We start from the raw sequence: 20928 nt of genomic DNA on the forward strand, positions 1-20928 counted from the left end.
AAATAAAATTTGACAAGACTTGTTATTAGAATATGACATGACATACCAGCTTTCATAAGTTTTGACATAGAAATAGCATGTACTGTAACATATTCCATCATGTACTGTTGGCTTTGGATTCACCCTACTTTTGCATATATATATATATATATATATATATATATATATATATATATATATATATATATATATATATATATATATATATATATATATATATTATGTATGTGTGTGTGTGTGTATGTGTGTGTGTGGTGTGTGTGTGTGTTGCAAATTTGACAATTTTTACGAAAAAGAAGGGCATCCTTGGGAAGCATATCACATTTGGAGGATATCACAACAACAAAACCAAGGAAGAACAGGTTTGACCAAAACTAACGAAATCTCCCACTATGTCATTCAACTGACAACAAATGATGATCAACTTATAAGCTCAATGTCAAAGACAGTGGACCTGTAAACATAGATGTAATTTGTGATTGGTCAATGGCTAGTTAATAAGCATGGCATAGTCTTATAGCAAATATGGTTTTTCAAAACGGAAACCAACCTCAGGTTTTTGAGTTGGGCTGTTTGTACTCATATCCAAGAGTGAACTGTCATTGCTGCTACTTCCAGTAGTCCAGATGGAATCAGAAGTCCAGATGGATGGTATCAGGTTATTATCCCGTGATGCTGGTTTAGGTGTATCCCACAGCTGATTACCTTGAAACAGTGGCTGAAACAAACCAAGCCGCATCAAATTTTACTGATACAATATATACATAATACCCATCTGACAAAAATTTCCATAAGAATCCACATCAAAAATGTTAGCCATCAGTATTTCATGGTCAATAATCATATTATTATATAGGGCTCAGCCCTTGGTGTCGCGCCAGGGGTTATTAAAGATTGGCAATGTTATTTGTATTGATTCATGATAAACTGTAATTGTTACTTCCTAAACGTTTATATGACAACTATGCCCAGTTTCCCTCTGATAAAAGCGGTTCACGTACGTACACGACGTCAACCCTGCAGCAGGGCAGGTATAGATTTTCTGTAGCGTGTAAAAATTTTGGACAAAAATTTGCAATTTTTACTCAATGATAACAGCCTATTGCGATAAACAAGGACGTATTATGCAATCATTATCATTGCAATGGTAACCGCACTGCCCAACTTCCACTTGCAAGCTGAAAACTATAGCGTTCCGTCTAAAAACTGGCAATTTTTGAATCTAATTATTGACACAGGGGGCGCTCTTCTATAATTCAATCCCAGCATTCTTTGCGTATGCCCCCGTTCATATGCACGACAGTTTTCTCCCTTTATCTATATTAACGATATTTTGTATCAGCGACAAGGTGCATAATAACATTTACTGGCTAATAAAAGAGGTATATTTTATAAAAGGCATGTTATATAATAGTAATTTGTTTCGTTTTTGTTTATTTACGAGTACTCAAAAAAAAACATGGCGGCGCCCATGAAAGAAGGGTACACTTCCGGTTACTCGCATAGTATATTATGAATAAGCGCATGCGTAGTCAGTAAGCCGCTGGCGCGACTATTATCTGTATTCATTATTATATTATGCAGGAGTCTCATCAAAGCTACAATGGAATCTTAGAATCCAAACAACTGTACTACTGCTCCTTGGCACGCCTAATGAATCAACTGGGCCATTACTCCCTTCCATGCCAGAGGAATGACTCAATAGTCAATGAAGTCAAGACTAATAAATACCCACAACACAGTAACATGGGGCCCGGGGGCACCGACGTCCTTTGTACCTCCTTACTGTTTATTATTTGCCATAAATGTGAAATTTGGCAAAAAGTCAAATTGTTTGGACATAAATGAAAGTTATTTGAACTGGTTGGTTACTGCTCCAGCATAAGTTCAAGTGTGGATTCTAAGTATCAACAACCCTGATATGAAAGTGAATTAAGAATTAGAGATGGGACTCAATAGGATCAACAATATCTAAAACAGGAAACGGTGAACTTACATAATACAGAAGGGGAGAAAATTTAGCCAATGGCTAATCTAAACCAAATTACTTAAACTGGACTGTTGGCCTTGATTACACATGTATTTATTGTCCATCATATAGAAAATAAATTTGGGCCATTGACTAAAAACATTTGCTTGTTACACTCACCACACTTGTACTTAGTATTTGGAGTGTACACCTATCTACAATACAATGATAAAAAGTTTGGACTCTGTAGGTCAACAGTGCATCTTTAATGTGTGAGACTAAATAAGCTTACCCCTCAAGTATGTATAGGCCAAAGACAATATTTAGTTTTGAATTATGTAGTGCAGGGAAGGACATACAATATGGTGAAAAGCAAATTAAATATAAACATAGGGCCAAAGTCCCTGAAGCTACTATAGACATGGATACAAAATTAAGTATTTCCTGACTGTATGAAATTATCTCACTAAGGTCATCCTAGGTACATGTAAACCAAATATTAAAGCTGTCTGACCAGCTGTTTTGAAAAAAAACAAGCGACTCAACAGTTGACAGAGCTCTGCAGTGTTATGTAGAGAATAACCTTTTGTGACACATGTATTGATGAAGAAGGTGGATATCTTTGATAGCTCATTTCAGGATGGCCTGACCAAAAATGGAAAAAAATTCCGTAAAAATACAGATTTGCATATTTCATCAGACTATATTAGTCTATAATAGCAAATAAACGAGAGTTAATTACATTCTAATTAAAGTAAACAAGACTTGCTTAAATCAAGATATTTACGTCATAAAAAACAGCATATCTGTCAGGTTATAAAGAATCTTGAGCTGGTTATCTTTTAATATCAGTAGTTTCATCCTATTAACCAAGCACATTTTAACTTTCAAATTAACATTGTAAGTAAGTTTTGTCGAATAAGTTGAGACTGTAAGTACTCAGAGAAAGCACACTGAAGAGACAAATGTTTGAAACTTAAGAAGTTCAAGGTCATCAAAAGCATTATAAGGAATCATGTTACACTTTCATTGCACTGTTTACACAGATTGCATAATTGCTATAAATAGCACATGAGGAATCTTACAGCCCAGCTTTACCATAAAAACCCTATCACTTTGACCACTCTTTTAATTGACCACTCTATTTTTTTTCTCAAAAAGTAATCTTATTTTATCCTTACCAAGTCAACCATAAATGGAAATTAGAACTTTGTCTATCTCTATTTATTTGACCACCCTATCATGACAAACTATTATGAGCAATTTCTTTTAGATAACATAAATGGTGGTTCAGAATATATCAAAGTTGGGATTCAGGAAAGTTGCCTTCACATGTTTTAATCCTCCAAGATGGTAAGCATTTCACTATGAACTGTCAATAAAAGTTGAACTTTCTGATAATTCCACACTAAAATTATTTTGGCTTTGATGATTTCCCAATTAATTCAATTATTTAAAATCATATTATTTTTTTCTGGGTGAATTGGTACATACAATAGTCAAATTTTAACCAAAAATGACAAAAAAATTCCTTAAAAATACACATTTGCATATTTCATCACAATTTGAACAAATCTAAGTTGGGTTATCCTTAGGGACCTGTATACCAAATAACAAAGCTGTCTGACCAGCGGTTATGAAGAAGATTTTTTACCAAAAACACCGTTTTTGGCATTAATTTGCCTATTTTCAACAATATCAAAAAATTAAAAAAAAATAGTTTCTCAAAATCATATTTTTCATCTACACAACAAATATCAAATCAGTAAGTACTGCGGTTCTCAAGATATTTGAGTGGACGGACGCCTCACAAACGGACATACATACATACATACATACATACATACATACATACATACATACAGACTGATGACGGACGCCGGACGGATACCCATCCCAATAGCTTCTATAGACTATAGTCTATAGTAGCTAAAAATGAATATACAATTATATTGAAATGTTGTTTTACAGTCATGAGTATCTGGTGTGTGCCGAGAGACAAATATTAAAATTGGACAGTATCATCCTGACCACAGTTTGTCTGACTGGTTGTTTCCTTCTGATTTTCTGACATGGTGATAGGTACAAAATATTATGCTATTCACGATAGTTATACAACATAGCTTGCATTTTGTTCACAGTAGAACTGAGTTTTACATGTAAGATAACTTTCTCGTAAACTGTAAATTCTGGCTTCTGGCAGCTCAAACGTCGCAATACTACATTTTTTGATATGATATGGAGTGACTTCCACACATATGCAATATGCAGTGACAGTCGATATATTCATAGTAAGAGTCTACTACATTCAAGCATAGTGATGTTGACAACTACATGCATGCCAGTGCACGATTTCAAAGTAGCAAGGATGAAATTCTAATGGTCTTTTAGTGGAAATATAGGTATTAAACGACAGTGAAACAAACAACATTAGTTATCGTGACCTTGCTGAAGTGCAATCTCGGATCATGTATGATCTGATGATCATGCCAAATTTATACCATGTCGGATTATGCCGTGATTCTGAAGTGCGCGTACTTCCTTAGTAAATCGGTCAACATCCCTGCGTATGATGCTGTGTGTTCCGCTACAGCTAATCGCCCCGCTCACCCTACGTACCATTGTCGTAAACCACGTGCCTCTTTACAGCAGCAGCTCAGCGCTACCCGTGATTTTTGCGTAGGTCAGCGGAGCGGAAATTATTGCTCTGGCTCGCGAGAATGCCTACGTACGGGTCTTTGCAGGGCTGTGGTGAGTGGGGCGATTAGCTGTAGCGGAACACACAGCATCGTACGCAGGGCTAGGTCAACATAAGCATGCACACACTCAGACTGTCTTTAGCGATCGGAGTCAACAATGATGTCAAAATCAATGCACAACTGTCGAAATTATCCAAAATAAGCAACAGAAAACTAAAAGTTATCACTATGTCGAGAGGACAGTACATCAACATAAAACGACGCTAGTTTGTTATGACATGGAGGTAGAAGGACAGAGCGTTCCCTCGCTCTCACCCAGCTATTAGTACGGGCCGCTGGTGGGATTGCCTCGCTGAAGCAATGGTACTGGGGAGTACCGAGGGGAGTACGGAGGCCATCATTCTTCATCATTCTTCAGTCTATCGAAGGAGCGTTTCGTGCCAAAAAATACATGACAGCAACAAAAGTACCATCACTGTGAACTTCATATTTACAAAACATCATCAAATACACGCTAAAAACCCCAAAAAACGTCAAGATTCGCACCAGACGCGAGAAACAAGATGGCGTCGGTTTGATTTTTCAAAGTCCTTGCAAAGTAGCGCATGGGCGCATATTAAGGGGAGAGCCATTTGATTTGGGGTGGGGGGGGGGTATGCAGGAACTTTTTTTTGTCAGAGAGACAGCATTTTTTTATTTCTACTGTCAGACCTGCATCAATTTTTTTTTCAAATGGAGTAGCAGTGAATTTTCAAATTTAAGCAACTGTTTCACATATCACAGGATGGTTTTACATTCCAACAAATGAAAACAAAATGGAAAGTCTAGTATATATACAACTTTCAATTGTAGAACACTTTTTTTGCAAATCAACTGTGATCAGTACTATACCTGCTTTTCTTTAAAATAGTCAATTCCTTTCAAGTTCTCAGGGGGGGGGATGTTATCTTTTGTGGTCAGAGAAACAAGGCTCATACATTGTATTTCTTCATATTTGTTGTTCCTCAATTTTTCATTGACAACTTGTAATCGTTCTAACATATTTATATTGAGAGAATAATGTATTGGTTTTAACACTAGTTTATTGACTCCTGTCTTGTGTTTTAAATTTTCACAATTTACAGAAGTCAAATAGTCCCATCTAGATATTGCCTATACCATTGAGATATTGCAACAGAAATCCTGACATATGATTTCTTGGGTCAGAAAAGGGAAGGGAAACATCGAGTGCACTGAGGTGTAAAGTAGTGAATGCTTATATCGTAAGCGCTGGAAAAAAAAAAACCATAAGAATTGCTTGTGGTAAAAACATTTGCGCTGCCTATGGCAGCATGCCAGCAAAGAATACATGAGGATGAAGTTTCCAAAATTTTGCTCATTTCAACTGCATTGTGACAATTCCTTTTTTATTTCTGTCTGTTATGAGAATTTTTTTTTCTCAAGCCATTACAGGCTTAATTTTTTCTTTTATTTCACCTGGTGACATTTTTTTTCTCAAAATCCTCCATACCCCCCCCCCCCCGAAATCATGTGGTTCTCCCCTAAGTGAGCCCCTGACCTATACGGGCCAGTGGATTGCTTCCTCAGTAGTACTGATATGCCTGCCGGTACCGGTGTTTATCGCCTACGGAGGCCATCATTCTTCAGTCGATCAAAGGCGCCTTTCGTACCAAAAAATACACGACAGCCGCAAAAGTGCATCACTGTCAACTTCATAACTATAGAACATATTGAAATACACAGTGAAACGTTCATGACGTAAAAAATGTACCCAGACCGAGAAACAAGATGGCGTCCGATTCGATTCTTCAACTCAGAATTGTCCTAGAGTTGTGCGCATGCGCAGACGATAGCTTTAATGAAAGCGAGGCAAAATCAAGTAAATATAAAATAAAAATGGATAAAAATATTGTTTAAAAATAATACAAGGCATGTATCACCAAATTTTGAACATTTCTGACGGCATTGCAACTATACGAACACCCATGCCAAATATCACAATAATCAAATCAATGGTTTTGAGGAAAAATTGAAAATAGTGGTTTTCAGAAAAAAGCTAAAAAAGTGACTTTAAAATGATTCAATCAAAAAAAGAAAAAAGACCGTTTGAGATACATGCCCAAGTGACCACCAGACCAAATTTCAGAAAAAGTTACTGAAGCGTTTCTGAGATACCTGCGTCCACAGCATTCGGCCCACTGTATGCAACAACAGAGGCCGCGTCATCACATTAGTACTTTGTGCCCACAGGGCACAAAACAGTAACAATCAAACCAGCAATAATATAAGAGTTTTTTTATTTTAAATGAGAAACAAGCTCTGGAAGTTTGTGGGCAGTGTTCTCCCTGAATAAGGTAACAGGGGCATGGTGCCTCCTTGTAAATTCCGAGCGCCCCCTTGCCAGAAATGAAAAAGATTTATTTTTTTGAAAAACAAAACAATATAATGTACGGGGAAAAAAAGTTTACAGTGATTTACAAGCAAAATGCAAGCGTGAGCGTCGATCCTGCAGGCTGCAAACGTAATTCTCATCTATCTTGCATTTCTCGCGAGTTTGTGATGTCATCCGAGATCGTAAGCCCAAGTGCAACTCATCGATGGCAGCCATATTTGCATGGTACAGGCCGTAATGTTAGCCACGGTCCCTCCATAAGGACCATGCGTTAGGTAACCGACTTAGCTGAGTAAACATGCCAAGGAGCTTGAGGGTACCTTCCCAAAGCAAAACAACCTATTTTTAGGCTCGGCCAGACGTGTACGTGTGTCAGGCTGAGAACACATAAGCTTAAGTGTTATGGTGATAATTTTGACATTGATGAATAAATGTATGTCTATCGCTATGTTTTCGTTTTCAAAAAATTTAATCTTCATTGAAATCAGTGAACTGGAATAAAAGTTATGGAACACTGTCTCAGATTTCTTTTCCTTTGAGTTTGTTATACGAAAAAAATCTGAAAAAATACTCCAAAAGTCCCCACCAAATAATAACACCATTTTAATCTCTGTTTTTCTAAAAAGCTCCAACAGCAGGAGGGGGTCGCTTGTGGTGCTTTGCACCACGTCTTCGCCCTCTTGTTAAAAAATCCTGGAGAGAACACTGCGTGGGTGTAAATTTTGTAATTAGTTGAACAAATCTAAAATAGATTATCCCTAAGGACTTGTAAAATGAAAGTTTCTACGCGGTGGTTTTCAGAGAAGAAGCACAAAGTGCAGAGCATATGCAAATTTTTGAATAAATGCTTTTTTAGTGCTAGAATTGTATTTTGTTCCCTTTATGCCATGTAGAAGAAGTCAGCCCCTGGAAATCATAGTGGAAAACTCTGAACTTACTCTCATAATGACCAACATCATAAAAACATTGCATTGATCCACGATGAGACAATGAAAATACATTGTCAATAATGACAAGCGACCTACCGGCCGATATAGCTCCGCTGTGTTTAGGTTGAGAATAACTATTTTTGACACATGTTGATGAAGAAGGTGGAAATCTTTGATAGCTCAATGCAGTGGCCAGAAGAAAATGGCTAAAATAGCTGCAAAAATACACAATTGAAGATTTCATCATACTTTGAATATATCACATCAGATCATCCCTAAAGAACATGTCAACCAAAGCTATCTGATGAGTAGTTTTTTGAGAATAAAATTTCTGACCAAACAACCAACCAACCAACAATTGCCCCCAAAATAAAAATTGCAGATTTCATCATAATTTCAAAAGATCAAATTTGGTTCATCTATAGAAACCTGTATACCAAATTTCAAAGTTGTTAGACCAGTACTTTTTGAGAAACACATTTTTGACTAAAAATGGAAAAAATTGCCCCAAAAATTCAAAATTGCAGATTTCATCATAATTTCAATAAATATTATTTAGTTCATCTATGGAAACCTGTATACCACATTTCAAAGCTATCAGATGAGTAGTTTTGGAAATACACATTTTTTGACCAAAAATGGCAAAAATTGCCCCAAAAATACAAAATTACAGATTTCATCAGAAATTCAATACATATTACTTAGCTTATTTGTAGGAACCAGCATACCAAATTTCAAAGCTATCAGAGCAGTACTTTTTGAGAAACACATTTTTTGACCAAAAATGGCAAAAATTGCCCCAAAATTTAAAAAATTGCAGATTTCATCATAATTTCAATAAATATCATTAAGGTGATCTGTAGGAACCTGTATACCAAATTTCAAAGCTATCAGATGAGTAGTTGTGGAAATACACATTTTTTGACCAAAAATGGCAAAAATTGCCCCAAAAATACAAAATTACAGATTTCATCAGAAATTCAATACATATTACTTAGCTTATTTGTAGGAACCAGCATACCAAATTTCAAAGCTATCAGACCAGTACTTTTTGAGAAACACATTTTTTGACCAAAAATGGCAAAAATTGCCCCAAAATTTAAAAAAAATGCAGATTTCATCATAATTTCAATAAATATCATTAAGGTGATCTGTAGGAACCTGTATACCAAATTGTAAAGCTATCAGATGAGTAGTTGTGGAAATACACATTTTTTGACTAAAAATGGAATAAAATTGCCCCCAAAATACAAAATTACAGATTTCACCATAATTTCAATATATTACTTAGCTCATCTATAGTAAGCTGTATACCAAATTTCAAAACTATCAGACCAGTTCTTCTTGAGAAATACATTTTTTGACCTAAAATAGCCAAAATTGCCTTAAAAATGCAAATTTGCATATTTCTGCACAATTTGAACAAATCTGAAAAAGATCATTCCTAGGGACATATGTACCAAATATCAAAGCTATCTTACTGGTAGTTTTGAAGAAGAAGATTTTTAAAGATTTTTTAACCAAAAATGACAAAAATTGCCCTAAACATACAAATATGCAAATTTCACAACGATTTGAACAAATCTGACTGAAGTCACCCTAAGTTAACTGCATATGAAATTTCAAAGCAATCGGACAAGCGGTTTCAGAGAAGAAGATTTTTTTACCAAAAACACCAAAAAATGCCCCAAAAATACAAATATGCAAATTTCACCACGATTTGAACAAACTTAAGTAAGGTTACCCCAAGTGAACTGCATATAAAATTTCAAAGCAATTGGACTTGCGGTTTCAGAGGAGAAGGCAATTGTTGACGGACGACGACAACGGACGACGACGGAAAATCAACCTATTTGATAAGCTCCGCGTCGCTGACGGCGGAGCTAAAAAGCATTGCTTGTGAATTGTGAAGGAGATACTAATGAACAACTTACTGGCTTTGAAGCACTGGTATTTGTGTTCCAGGATGGTGAAGATGCTTGGGGAGTTGACATTGTGTGTGTTGGATCCCAGAAAGAACCAGAAGTATTACTGGAACTTACTCCAAATCCAAGCCATTCACTGCCATTATCAGGCTTCTTAGAGTTCCACATAGATGCAGCCACATCTAATAAACAATACAATTATAATGTTACTGGTCATCTCAGGAGAAAACTACATCCACTATGAGAACGAAAATTGATATTATCATAGTTTATAAACATTGAATGCAAACCAGATATAACCACTTAAGTCCTTTCAATTCATGTTTTCTCTCTCAACCTCATAACACACACAAATACAAATTGATCAACGGTATCTTGGTCTATAGTAACATCGAAAATAAGAATAATTGGACAATGACTAATTGGGATAGCATAAACACAGATGAAACAACTTATTCAATCTGCTCCTTAATAGTCTTTGTTTCAAGTGTAAAAGTTATAACAAATTCAGTTTGTAATGAGATCTGAACTTTAAAATTGCTTTTTACATCATGATAGATAGATGGTCAATTTCCTCATGAAATTCTCATTCATGTTGAATGTCATCTTCAAAAGCCACAAGTTGGTTCTTAGCTGCAAATGGGTATTTTATCTCGAACAGGCAACGCAGAAGAAAGCCTAAATTATTGGCAGGGTTGTCATGATTTTCATGGTAACTTCCTGTTTTGATCAGTTACTAGGTTTCTGAATAAAAGACTTACCATACCAATATTATGGCAATACTTGAGATGATTCACTGAATGCTGCCTATACTACAGAAGCGTTCCCGCTAAAGCTTATTTGCGCACTAATTGCACAGTGTCTCCGACTGCTCTCGCAGTGAAATTTCATGTTTTGCGCAACTTTAGACTCAGTCATTTCAGTCATTTCAATCAGTATTAGTTTTGGAAACGATAACTCAGGGCGAACTGTGCGATCTCAGCGTAGATTTTACTTCCGCGTTTCGAGTTTAGCGCCCGTTGGCGGTGCAGTTGCCACCAACGTTCATTGTACGTTGTGACGTACCTCAATTAACAAGTCATCGTTGATGACACAGTCCCCACTTGTTAATGGGTACTTTGATTACAGGTCCTCAGAGAGGATAGAGTCCTCTTCATTAGGTCTGTGATAACCAGATATGAACTGAACATGCTCACGTGTTTCATTATATATTGCAGTTATGTATAAATTTGAACCTTCGCCACATGTTTGCAACTTCATTGAAAGTGTTATGATCAACATAATGAATAATATTCACCACAGATTGATTCTAAAGCCAAGTGTATATCCCCAATCAGGAAAGTTCATTAAAATATGCAAATTAGGAATTGACTAAAATGTTCTCATTAAAATTCAAATTAGGAATTGGCTGAAGTAAAAATGTTAAATGACTTTCAATAATCTCGTATCATAATATCTTTAATGTACAAAGCAATTCGTCAACTTTGGTCTAGTAAAGACAGATAAATATCCTTAATTAGGAAAGTTCATAACATTTGCAAATAAGGAATTGGCTAAAATAAAAATTCTTAATGACTTTCAATGTTGTATCATAGTATCTTTAATGTACATACCAAGTTTCATCAAATTTGGTCTAGTCAATACAGATAAATATCCCTAATTAGGAAAGTTCATTAAATATGCAAATTAGGAATTGGCTGAAGTAAAAAAGTTTAATGACTTTCAATAATGTTGTTTTATAGTATCTTCAATGTATGTAGCAAGATTCATCAACCTCAGTCCAGTCAATTCAGATATATATCCCTAATTAGTGAAGTTCATTAAATATGTAAATAGGGAATTGGCTGAAGTAAAACTGCTTAATGATTTTCAATAATGTTACATCATAGTATCTTCAATGTACATAGCAAGTTTCATCAACTTTGGTCAAGTCAATTCAAATATATATATCTAATTAGGAAAGTTTATTAAATAAGCAAATAAGTATTTGGCTGAAGTAAAAATGCTTAATGACTTTCAAAAATATTAGATCATAGTATCTTTTATAATGTACACAGCAAGTTTCATCAATTTTGGTCAAGTCAATTCAAATAAATATCCCTAATTTCAAAAGTTCATTAAATATGCAAATTAAGAGTTTGACGAAGTAAAACTGCGTAATGACTTTCCATAATGTTAAATCATAGTATCTTCAATATACATACCAAGTTTTGTCAATTTTGATCAAGTCAAATCAGATATATATCCCTATTGAGGAAAGTTCATTAAATATGCAAATTATCCATTATCTTTTATGTCACCCCTTCATACCTTTCACAGCTGATATATCTTGGTGTGATCAACATTTGTAGCGAGTCTCATCAAATTGTGTGCAGTCGTTGTCAATATATATCTGTTTTTTTCTAAAATCATTAATTATGCAAATGAGCAAAAAGTAAGCAAGCCACACCCACCAAAAACTAATCAGTTCTTGCCATTTGCATACTGAATCTATGTACCAGATTTGGTTCTGATCTGATCAGCCGTTTTTGAGATATTGAGTACACAGACAGACAGACAGACAGACAGACAGACAGACAGACACACACACAGACAGACACACATCGCTGCGACATATGCTCACGTGTGTCAACACATGAGCAAAAATTACTTTTGAATAAATTCGCTTGATACATGTCTGAGTTGTAGTTCAGGACATGAAAAAATCGTAATAAAATGGCCACATGGCGGCCATATTGGATCGTATCACAAAACAAATCAATGTGCATATGTATAACTTCGGTCAATGTCCTTGTACCAACGTTGAATAAAATCGGTTGAGATATGCCTCACTGTAGTGTATATGTTCAGATCTATGGACACATAGGTCTATGTCATTGTTCCCAATTTGAAACAAGAGGCATGTCTAAGTTATGGTTCTAAATCGGGAAAAAAGATCAGACCTATAGCTGTATTGGCCAGCCAAGAAATACACAGTGGCATAATAAATGAGTTACAAGATGTGACATCTTAAGGTCTATTATCCTATCAAATTGAAGCGTAAAGAACTTGTGGTTACTGAGTTATGCATATATATGCATAATAAAGTCAAAGGTCATAAAGGTCACGTGACATTTTGAAAAAAAATTGTATTGCTAATTAATCCATATATGCCAAAATTCAGACCTATAGCTCTATTGGCTTGCCCACAATTATATATGTGCATAATTAATGAGGTAAAGCAGGTGTTGTCATAAGGTCTCCCATCCTACTAAATATAAAGGACATAGCACTTGTGGTTACTTATTTATTGACATAATCGTGTATTCTAGGTAAAAGGTTATCGAGGTCACATGACATTTTGTCAAATAATTTCTCTCCTATAGTCTATCCCTATATACCAAAAATCATACATCTAGCTCTATTGGCTTGCTCAAAATTAGATATGCACATAATTAATGAGGTACAATATGTGGCGTCATAAGGTGTCCCATCATACTGAATATGAAGGGTGTACCACTTGTGGTTCCTGCATTATGGACAAATATGTATATTTGAGGTCAAAGGTCACCGAAGTCACGTGACATTTTGTCAAAAAAATTGTATTGCTAAGTTATCCCTATATACCTAAAATCAGACATCTAGCTCTATTGGCTCGCTCAAAATTAGATATGCGCATAATTAATGAGGTACAATATAAGGCGTCATAAGGTGTCCCATCATACCATATATGAAGGGTGTAGCACTTGTGGTTACTGAGTTATGCACAAATATGTATATTTAAGGTCAAAGGTCACCGAGGTCACGTGACATTTTGTCAAAAAAAATTGTATTGCTAAGTTATCCCTATATACCAAAAATCAGACCTCTAGCTCTATTGGCTAGCTCAAATTTAGATATGCGCATAATTAATGAGGTACAATATGTGGCGTCATAAGGTGTCCCATCATACCAAATATGAAGGGTGTAGCACTTGTGGTTACTGAGTTATGGACAAATATGTATATTTGAGGTCAAAGGTCACTGACGTCACGTGACATTTTGTCAAAAAAATTGTATTGCTAAGTTATCCCTATATACCAAAAATCAGACCTCTAGCTCTATTGGCTCGCTCAAAATTAGATATGCGCATAATTAATGAGGTACAATATGTGGCGTCATAAGCTGTCCCATCATACCATATATGAAGGGTGTAGCACTTGTGGTTACTGAGTTATGGACAAATATGTATATTTGAGGTCAAAGGTCACCAAGGTCACGTGACATTTTGTCAAAGTGTCTGAGATATCTGCGTGAACGGATGGACTCATTGACAGATATGACCCAATCTATAAGCCCCCTGGACTGTATTTGTGGGACTAAAAACTGTGTCACTGCATCCTTTTTGGAATATGAATATGATGAGAAACTAAATTTTATTTTTCTTAGCCTTATACATGGGAGTCTATGGACTGCCTTATACATGGGAGTCTATGGACTGCCTTATACATGGGAGTCTATGGACTTCCTTATACATGGAGTCTATGGACTGCCTTATACATGGGAGTCTACGGACTGCCTTATACATTGGAGTCTATGGAGGTGAAAACTAAAAGTTCTCTAACACGGCCAAATTGATCGCATTGTGAAACAAATTGACGTGCATCTGTATGAGGTAGGGTACTATCCTTGTACCAAGTTTGAATGAAATCGCTCCAGGCGTCTCTGAGATATCTGCGTGAACGGACGGACGGACGCACGCACACACGGACGCACGGACGGACACACGGACGCACGGACGGACGCACGGACATAACCACACCTATAAGTCCCCCCGGACAGTGTCCGTGGGGACTAAAAATCATAACGAAATGGCCGCACAGCAGCCATATTGGATCGTATCACAAAACAAATTAATATGCATATCTATGATATTGGTCAATCTCCTTGTACCAAATTTGAATAAATTCGCTTGATACATGTCTGAGTTATGGTTCTGGACATGAAAAAACGTAATATAAAATGGCCACACGGTGGCCATATTGGATCGTATCACCAAAAAAATCAATGTGTATGACATAGGTCAATGTCCTTGTACCAAGTTTGAATAAAATCGGTTGAGCTATGTCTGAGTTATGGCTCTGTACATGAAAAAATCGTAACAAAATGGCCGCACAGCAGCCATATTGGATCGTATCAGAAAAAAAATTGACGTGCATATCTATGACATTGGTCAATGTCCTTGTACCAACTTTGAATAAAATTAGTTGAAACTTGCCTGAGTAATGGCTCTGTACATGAAAAAATCGTAATAAAATGGCCGCCTGGCGGCCATATTGATTCATATCACAAAACAAATTGACGAGAATATGTATGACATAGGTCAATGTCCTTGTATCAAGTTTGAATAAAATCCGTTGAGATATGCCTGAGTTATGGCTCTGTACATGAAAAAATCGTAACAAAATGGCCGCCTGGCAGCCATATTGGATTGTATCACAAAACAAATTGACGTGCATATCTATGACATTGGTCAATGTCCTTATACCAACTTTGAATAAAATCAGTTGAAACTTGCCTGAGTAATGGCTCTGTACATGAAAAAATCGTAATAAAATGGCCGCCTGGCAGCCATATTGGATTGTATCACAAAACAAATTGACGTGCATATCTATGACATTGGTCAATGTCCTTATACCAACTTTGAATAAAATCAGTTGAAACTTGCCTGAGTAATGGCTCTGTACATGAAAAAATCGTAATAAAATGGCTGCCTGGCGGCCATATTGAATCGTATCACAAAACAAATCGACGTGAATATGTATGACATAGGTCAATGTCCTTGTATAAATTTTGAATAAAATCGGTTGAAACATGTCTGAGTTATGGCTCTGTACATGAAAAAATCGTAATAAAATGGCCGCCTGGTGGCCATATTGGATCCTTGTACCAAATTTGAATGAAATCGCTGCAGGCATCTCTGAGATATCTGCGTGAACGGACGGACGGACGGACACACGCACGGACGTGACCAAACCTATAAGTCCCCACGGACAACGCTAATTAGCATATACATGAACGGACCAAGCAGTGAAGCAATCAGGCGTATCTCAAGTTGCGCACCCTCTCGAGACCTTAATTTTAAAGGGAACACTGTACTACAGCATGTTTTAAATCTAATGACAAAACATTCATGTAATCAACAAAGAATATATTGGACATTTACATGATAAAATTCCACCTGTCATAGTATTATAACACTGGGTGATTAAATAAAGTAAGGTTCAGAGTTGTAGTTTATATGACAAAGGTATTAAATTTACTTACCATCAGAAAAGGTGAAATGTTCATTTTCCTGAAGAGGGATGAATGTTGGTGCATGTTTCCTGACTTGATTAAAATTTGGATCAGTGTTAGGAGTGAGTGGTACACCACCAGGACTGTTTGGTGAAGATCCACCACTAGCAGCGTCAGATGAATCCAAGTCATTGCAAAGCCATGATGGTTTGTTGGCCAATTTATTCTTCGTTCCAATGGCACCTATATCACAAATGTAAACAACAACGCAGAGTCAGTAAATCTTCAACATGATTGACTTATCCTGTGTGCACCCTGCTTAGCAGGGTCGGTATGGTATGTGCCTCCATAACCAACTTGTACCTGAACACCACCAGTTATTGACTGAAGGATCAGTGCCAAAGTTAATTTTGGGGCCGACTTGCAGCGATTTCGAAGCTGTTATCCAATTGGTTGGCAGAATCGTACCGTTATAATGAAATAATACAAATAAACTCCCTAAGTTGCTGTGAATAGTGACAATCGACCAATCAGATATAACCTTGCAAACACGCTGCGAGTCAGCCGTAATTTTGTCACCTTTGTAAAATATACCCCCGTCATTTTTTTGAAGATTTATGCCAAAATTTTGATAAACAAGTCATTGACAATGACATAGTCCCCCCTTGTAATTGGGACTTTGTCACTGGAAATGACTAAAATTGCAGTCAATATGATGTGCATGAAACAAGGAATGCATGTACCAAAGTCCTGTCTGTGACTGATGCCCTTATTGGATTGGATTGTAAGCAAATAGTGGCATAGGGTTATGTCCTTCTACCAAGTTTGACAAAATTAGGTATGTTATGCCCTGGCTTTTTAAATGTTAAAATTCAAATTATATGCGAGAAACTGGTCCAGGCAAGTCTGAGTAATGGCTCTTGACATTGATACTGCTAAAATTAAAATGCCTTTCTTGACTGGTAAATCTTTATATGATCAACATCTGTAGCAAGTGTTATCAGATTTGGTGCAGTCATTAAGAATATAGATCTCTCATTACAAACATTGTTTCCCTATTCAGCCAATCTGGGGTGCCACCCTAATCACAAAAAGTCAATAATAAGTCAAAAAATAATTTATCAACAGGATGTCACTTTTCAGTTTTACACTACTGGAAGATCAGTATCTGATCCATATTTCATGAAATTTGATGCAGGATTTCTGGATGTATCACACTAATAAGAAAAATCATTAAATATGCAAATTAGAAATTAATTAACATGATACTCATAAATGTCCTTACACACAATTAAAGCAGGATAAGCTCAATATCTATACAAATCATAGCTGAAGAAGTATTTCTTGACGTATCAGCCTAATTACGAAAAGTCATTAAATATGCAAATACACAATTAATTGACATGATATGATTAATGTCATTGCATGCTACTACAACACTTTGAGATCAACATCTATACCGAGTTTCATCAAATTTGATGCAATATTTTTTATCATAGCACACTAATTAGGAAAGTTCATTACATATGCAAATTGGCAATTAATTAACATGATACTGATAAATGTCCTTGTACAGAGTTAAAGCAAGATGAGCTCAATATCTATACCAAGTTTCAACAAATCTGAAGAAGTATTGCTTGACGTATCTACCTAATTATTATAATTCATTAAACATGCAAATATGCAATTAATTGACATGATATGATTAATGTCTTTGCATGCTACTACAACACTTGGAGATCAACATGTGTACCGAGTTTTATCAAATTTGAAGCAATATTTCTGGACATAGCACACTAATTAGGAAAATTCATTAAATATGCAAATTAGCTATTAATTGACAAGATACTGCTAAATGTCTTTGTTTGCTATTACAACACTTTGAAATCAACATCTGTACCGAATTCATCAAATTTGGTGCAATATTTCTGGACATAGCACACTAATTAGGAAAGTTCATTAAATATGCAAATTAGCTATTAATTGACAAGATACTGCTAAATGTCTTTGTTTGCTATTACAACACTTTGAAATCAACATCTGTACCGAGTTTCATCAAATTTGGTGCAATATTTCTGGACGTAGCACACTAACTAGGAAAGTTCATTAAATATTCAAATTAGCTATTAATTGACAAGATACTGCTAAATGTCTTTGTTCTTTATTACAACACTTTGAGATCAACATCTATATCAAGTTTCATCAAATTTGCTGTCGTAATTCTGGACATATATCCTTAATTACAAAAATTCATAAAATATGCAAATAAGCAATTAAATGACATGATCCTGTTAACTGTCTTTGCAAACTGTTACAGCTCTCATATATCAGCATCTGCACCATGTTTCATCAAATCAGAGTGAGTATTTTTTGACATAGCACCCTAATTATAACATGGGGCCCGGGGGCACCGACGTCCTTTGTGCTTCCTTAGTGTTTATTATTTGCCATAAATGTGAAGTTTGTCAAAAAGTCAAATTGTCTGGACATAAATGAAAGTTATTTGAACTGGTTCGTTACTGCTCCAGCATAACTTCAAGTGTGGAATCTAAGTATCAACAGCCTTGATATATGTGAAAGTGAATTAAGAATAAGAGATGGGACTCAATAGGATCAACAATATCTAAAACAGGAAACGGTGAACTTATACCGTATTCCTCCGATTCTAAAACCCCGCCCGTTTATAATGCCTCCCCAGGATTATTTTATCGATTCGTAATTGGTCGTTAGTTCGTTTATAACGCCCCCCAGGGGGGTACACCCAAATTCTGACTGGAACAATACTATCATAGAGCCATTGTCATGTAATGAGACAAGGATATCCGCGACACCTACGATGCTAATCAAAGTCACAAACAAGTGCCAAAGTGAAGTATCAAACCCCAAAACACGCACGCTATTGTTTGGTGTTGGAACATGTCAATCGGGAACGGTACTGCTATCGTTCCTGGCGATACAATTCCACTTGAATTTCGCTACGTAAATGAACATTAAAAGAGTTGGATTTTTGAGTGTCTCGATCTTGTACAATGCCGTCTTTTCGTCACTGTCATTTTGCTAACGTCAAAATAAGCAGATTTTTGAACATCTTGATCAAGTACGAATTGACTATTTCGATGCCATTTGGCTACCATAACACGAACATTACGATAGTCGGGTTTTTGAACGTGTCGATCAACTACGATTCGCTCATTCCACGTGGTGAAAAAATCGTTCCTTTCCACGGGTATCGCGAATGCTCTCGACGGAACTGAAGACAACATGATTTCTGAGGAGATTCTGGTACTCGATGACTACTTATCAAATGAAGCTGTAGGACTTGTGTTTGATGACGAGGGGAAAGACAACGATATAGACTTTGATGGGTTTGACTTCGATGAAGAGGGCAATGGTATCGACAAACGCGACATCCGAAGTTTCTTCAGCGCATAAAATGAAAATACTTTGAATTTCTTTCTTTATGTTTTATCAATTTTGTACATTTTTTTCTCATGTCATAGATGTATTTATAGTTTGAACGGCATTTCTTGCTTGAGTGTGTCCTTTTCCTGAACTAGTCCGGCAATGAGCAGGCGATAGTGTAACAGATTTTCAAGATTATGCATGCTTTCGAAGTCTTGCGAGGGAAAAATACCCAACTTCATAAACAGCCCTATACACTTACAGTTAGAACAAAAACGTGCATGTTCGTACCATTCCGAACAGATGATCATAGATGACTGAATTCCACATCATCGACGTTCATCGATACAAATAAATAAAAACTTCAAAGTTTTATTGCCAAAAATTTAATTCATCAAATTTTAAGCATATTGGCGTAGCAATCTTTCGTCTCGGTCAGCCGCCCGATGCGATGCTTCAACACTTTATCACTCAGTTCGAGCCTAGCGGCGTAGCGCCTGCCTTTTCGTAAGATCACATTTCGTTTCGAGATACGGTTAGACTTTTTGAAACTACCGTAGGAGCAAAATAATAAAACTCAAAACGTGTAATTGATCGTTCATTTTAAGGAGTACACTAATTGAAAATCGTAATATAGAAAACATCGGACGGACACCGTGCACCAGACTGTATGCATGTGCTGAACAGAATTTTACCCTGACCTCATGCGCTGATACCTTTGACCTATTGCGTGAATTGACCAATCACAGCCAGCGGAACGTTAGGGACTTTCCCTTTACTCCTTTTCTGACCTTTGCGGCCATGCTATGCATTGCTATGGGGAGCTAGCTACTACTGGAGCGTACTTGTTGCAACGAACTATCGTGGTGATTATCTATACACGAAATACAAAGATTTATTGCTATTGTATTTTTTAGCAAAAGCGGGTATGGCAAATACACATTTCAAAATTTGTCGATCTCCATTAATTTATACCGTACAGTTTCAACTGCCAGTATCGACGCAGCATGGCCATGAGTCGACATCACACAGTATGAGTTGTCTGCAGCGCTAACGTGAATAAAAAAACATTGGCATAAAATTTGCATAACATTGCACAATTAGCATAAATTAACTACGATGTTCGATTTCGCTGTGACATCCATTTATGCAACCCCCCACATGTTTTCCGTCACCTTTGGTTCTGAAAAGGGGGTTTTAGAATCGGAGGTATACGGTATAATGCAGAATGGGAGAAAATTTAGCCACAAACTATTGTAATACAATGGACAATGGCTAATCTAAACCAAATCACTAACTGGATTGTTGGCATTGATTACACATGTATCTATTGTCCATAAAATAGAAAATAAATTTG

General features: G+C 36.2%; 1 protein-coding gene across 7 annotated transcripts in view; it reads right to left on the reverse strand.

The window, feature by feature from the left end:
* Positions 1–20928, reverse strand: part of LOC139130335 (transmembrane protein 131-like) — a 273369-nt gene that overhangs the window by 2857 nt on the left and 249584 nt on the right. For all 7 annotated transcript variants that reach the window (XR_011551826.1, XM_070696090.1, XM_070696089.1 and 4 more), the window contains 3 exons: positions 16200–16412; positions 9924–10096; positions 551–718 (listed from right to left, as the gene is read on the reverse strand). Coding sequence is in view for 6 of the 7 variants with exons in the window: in XM_070696090.1 (XP_070552191.1) it covers positions 551–718; positions 9924–10096; positions 16200–16412 (554 nt within the window). In the remaining variant the exon portion in view is untranslated. The remainder of the gene's footprint in view (positions 1–550; positions 719–9923; positions 10097–16199; positions 16413–20928) is intronic.

This window comes from Ptychodera flava, chromosome 4 (assembly GCF_041260155.1).
Source record: "Ptychodera flava strain L36383 chromosome 4, AS_Pfla_20210202, whole genome shotgun sequence".
NCBI classification, from domain to species: Eukaryota; Metazoa; Hemichordata; class Enteropneusta; family Ptychoderidae; genus Ptychodera; species Ptychodera flava.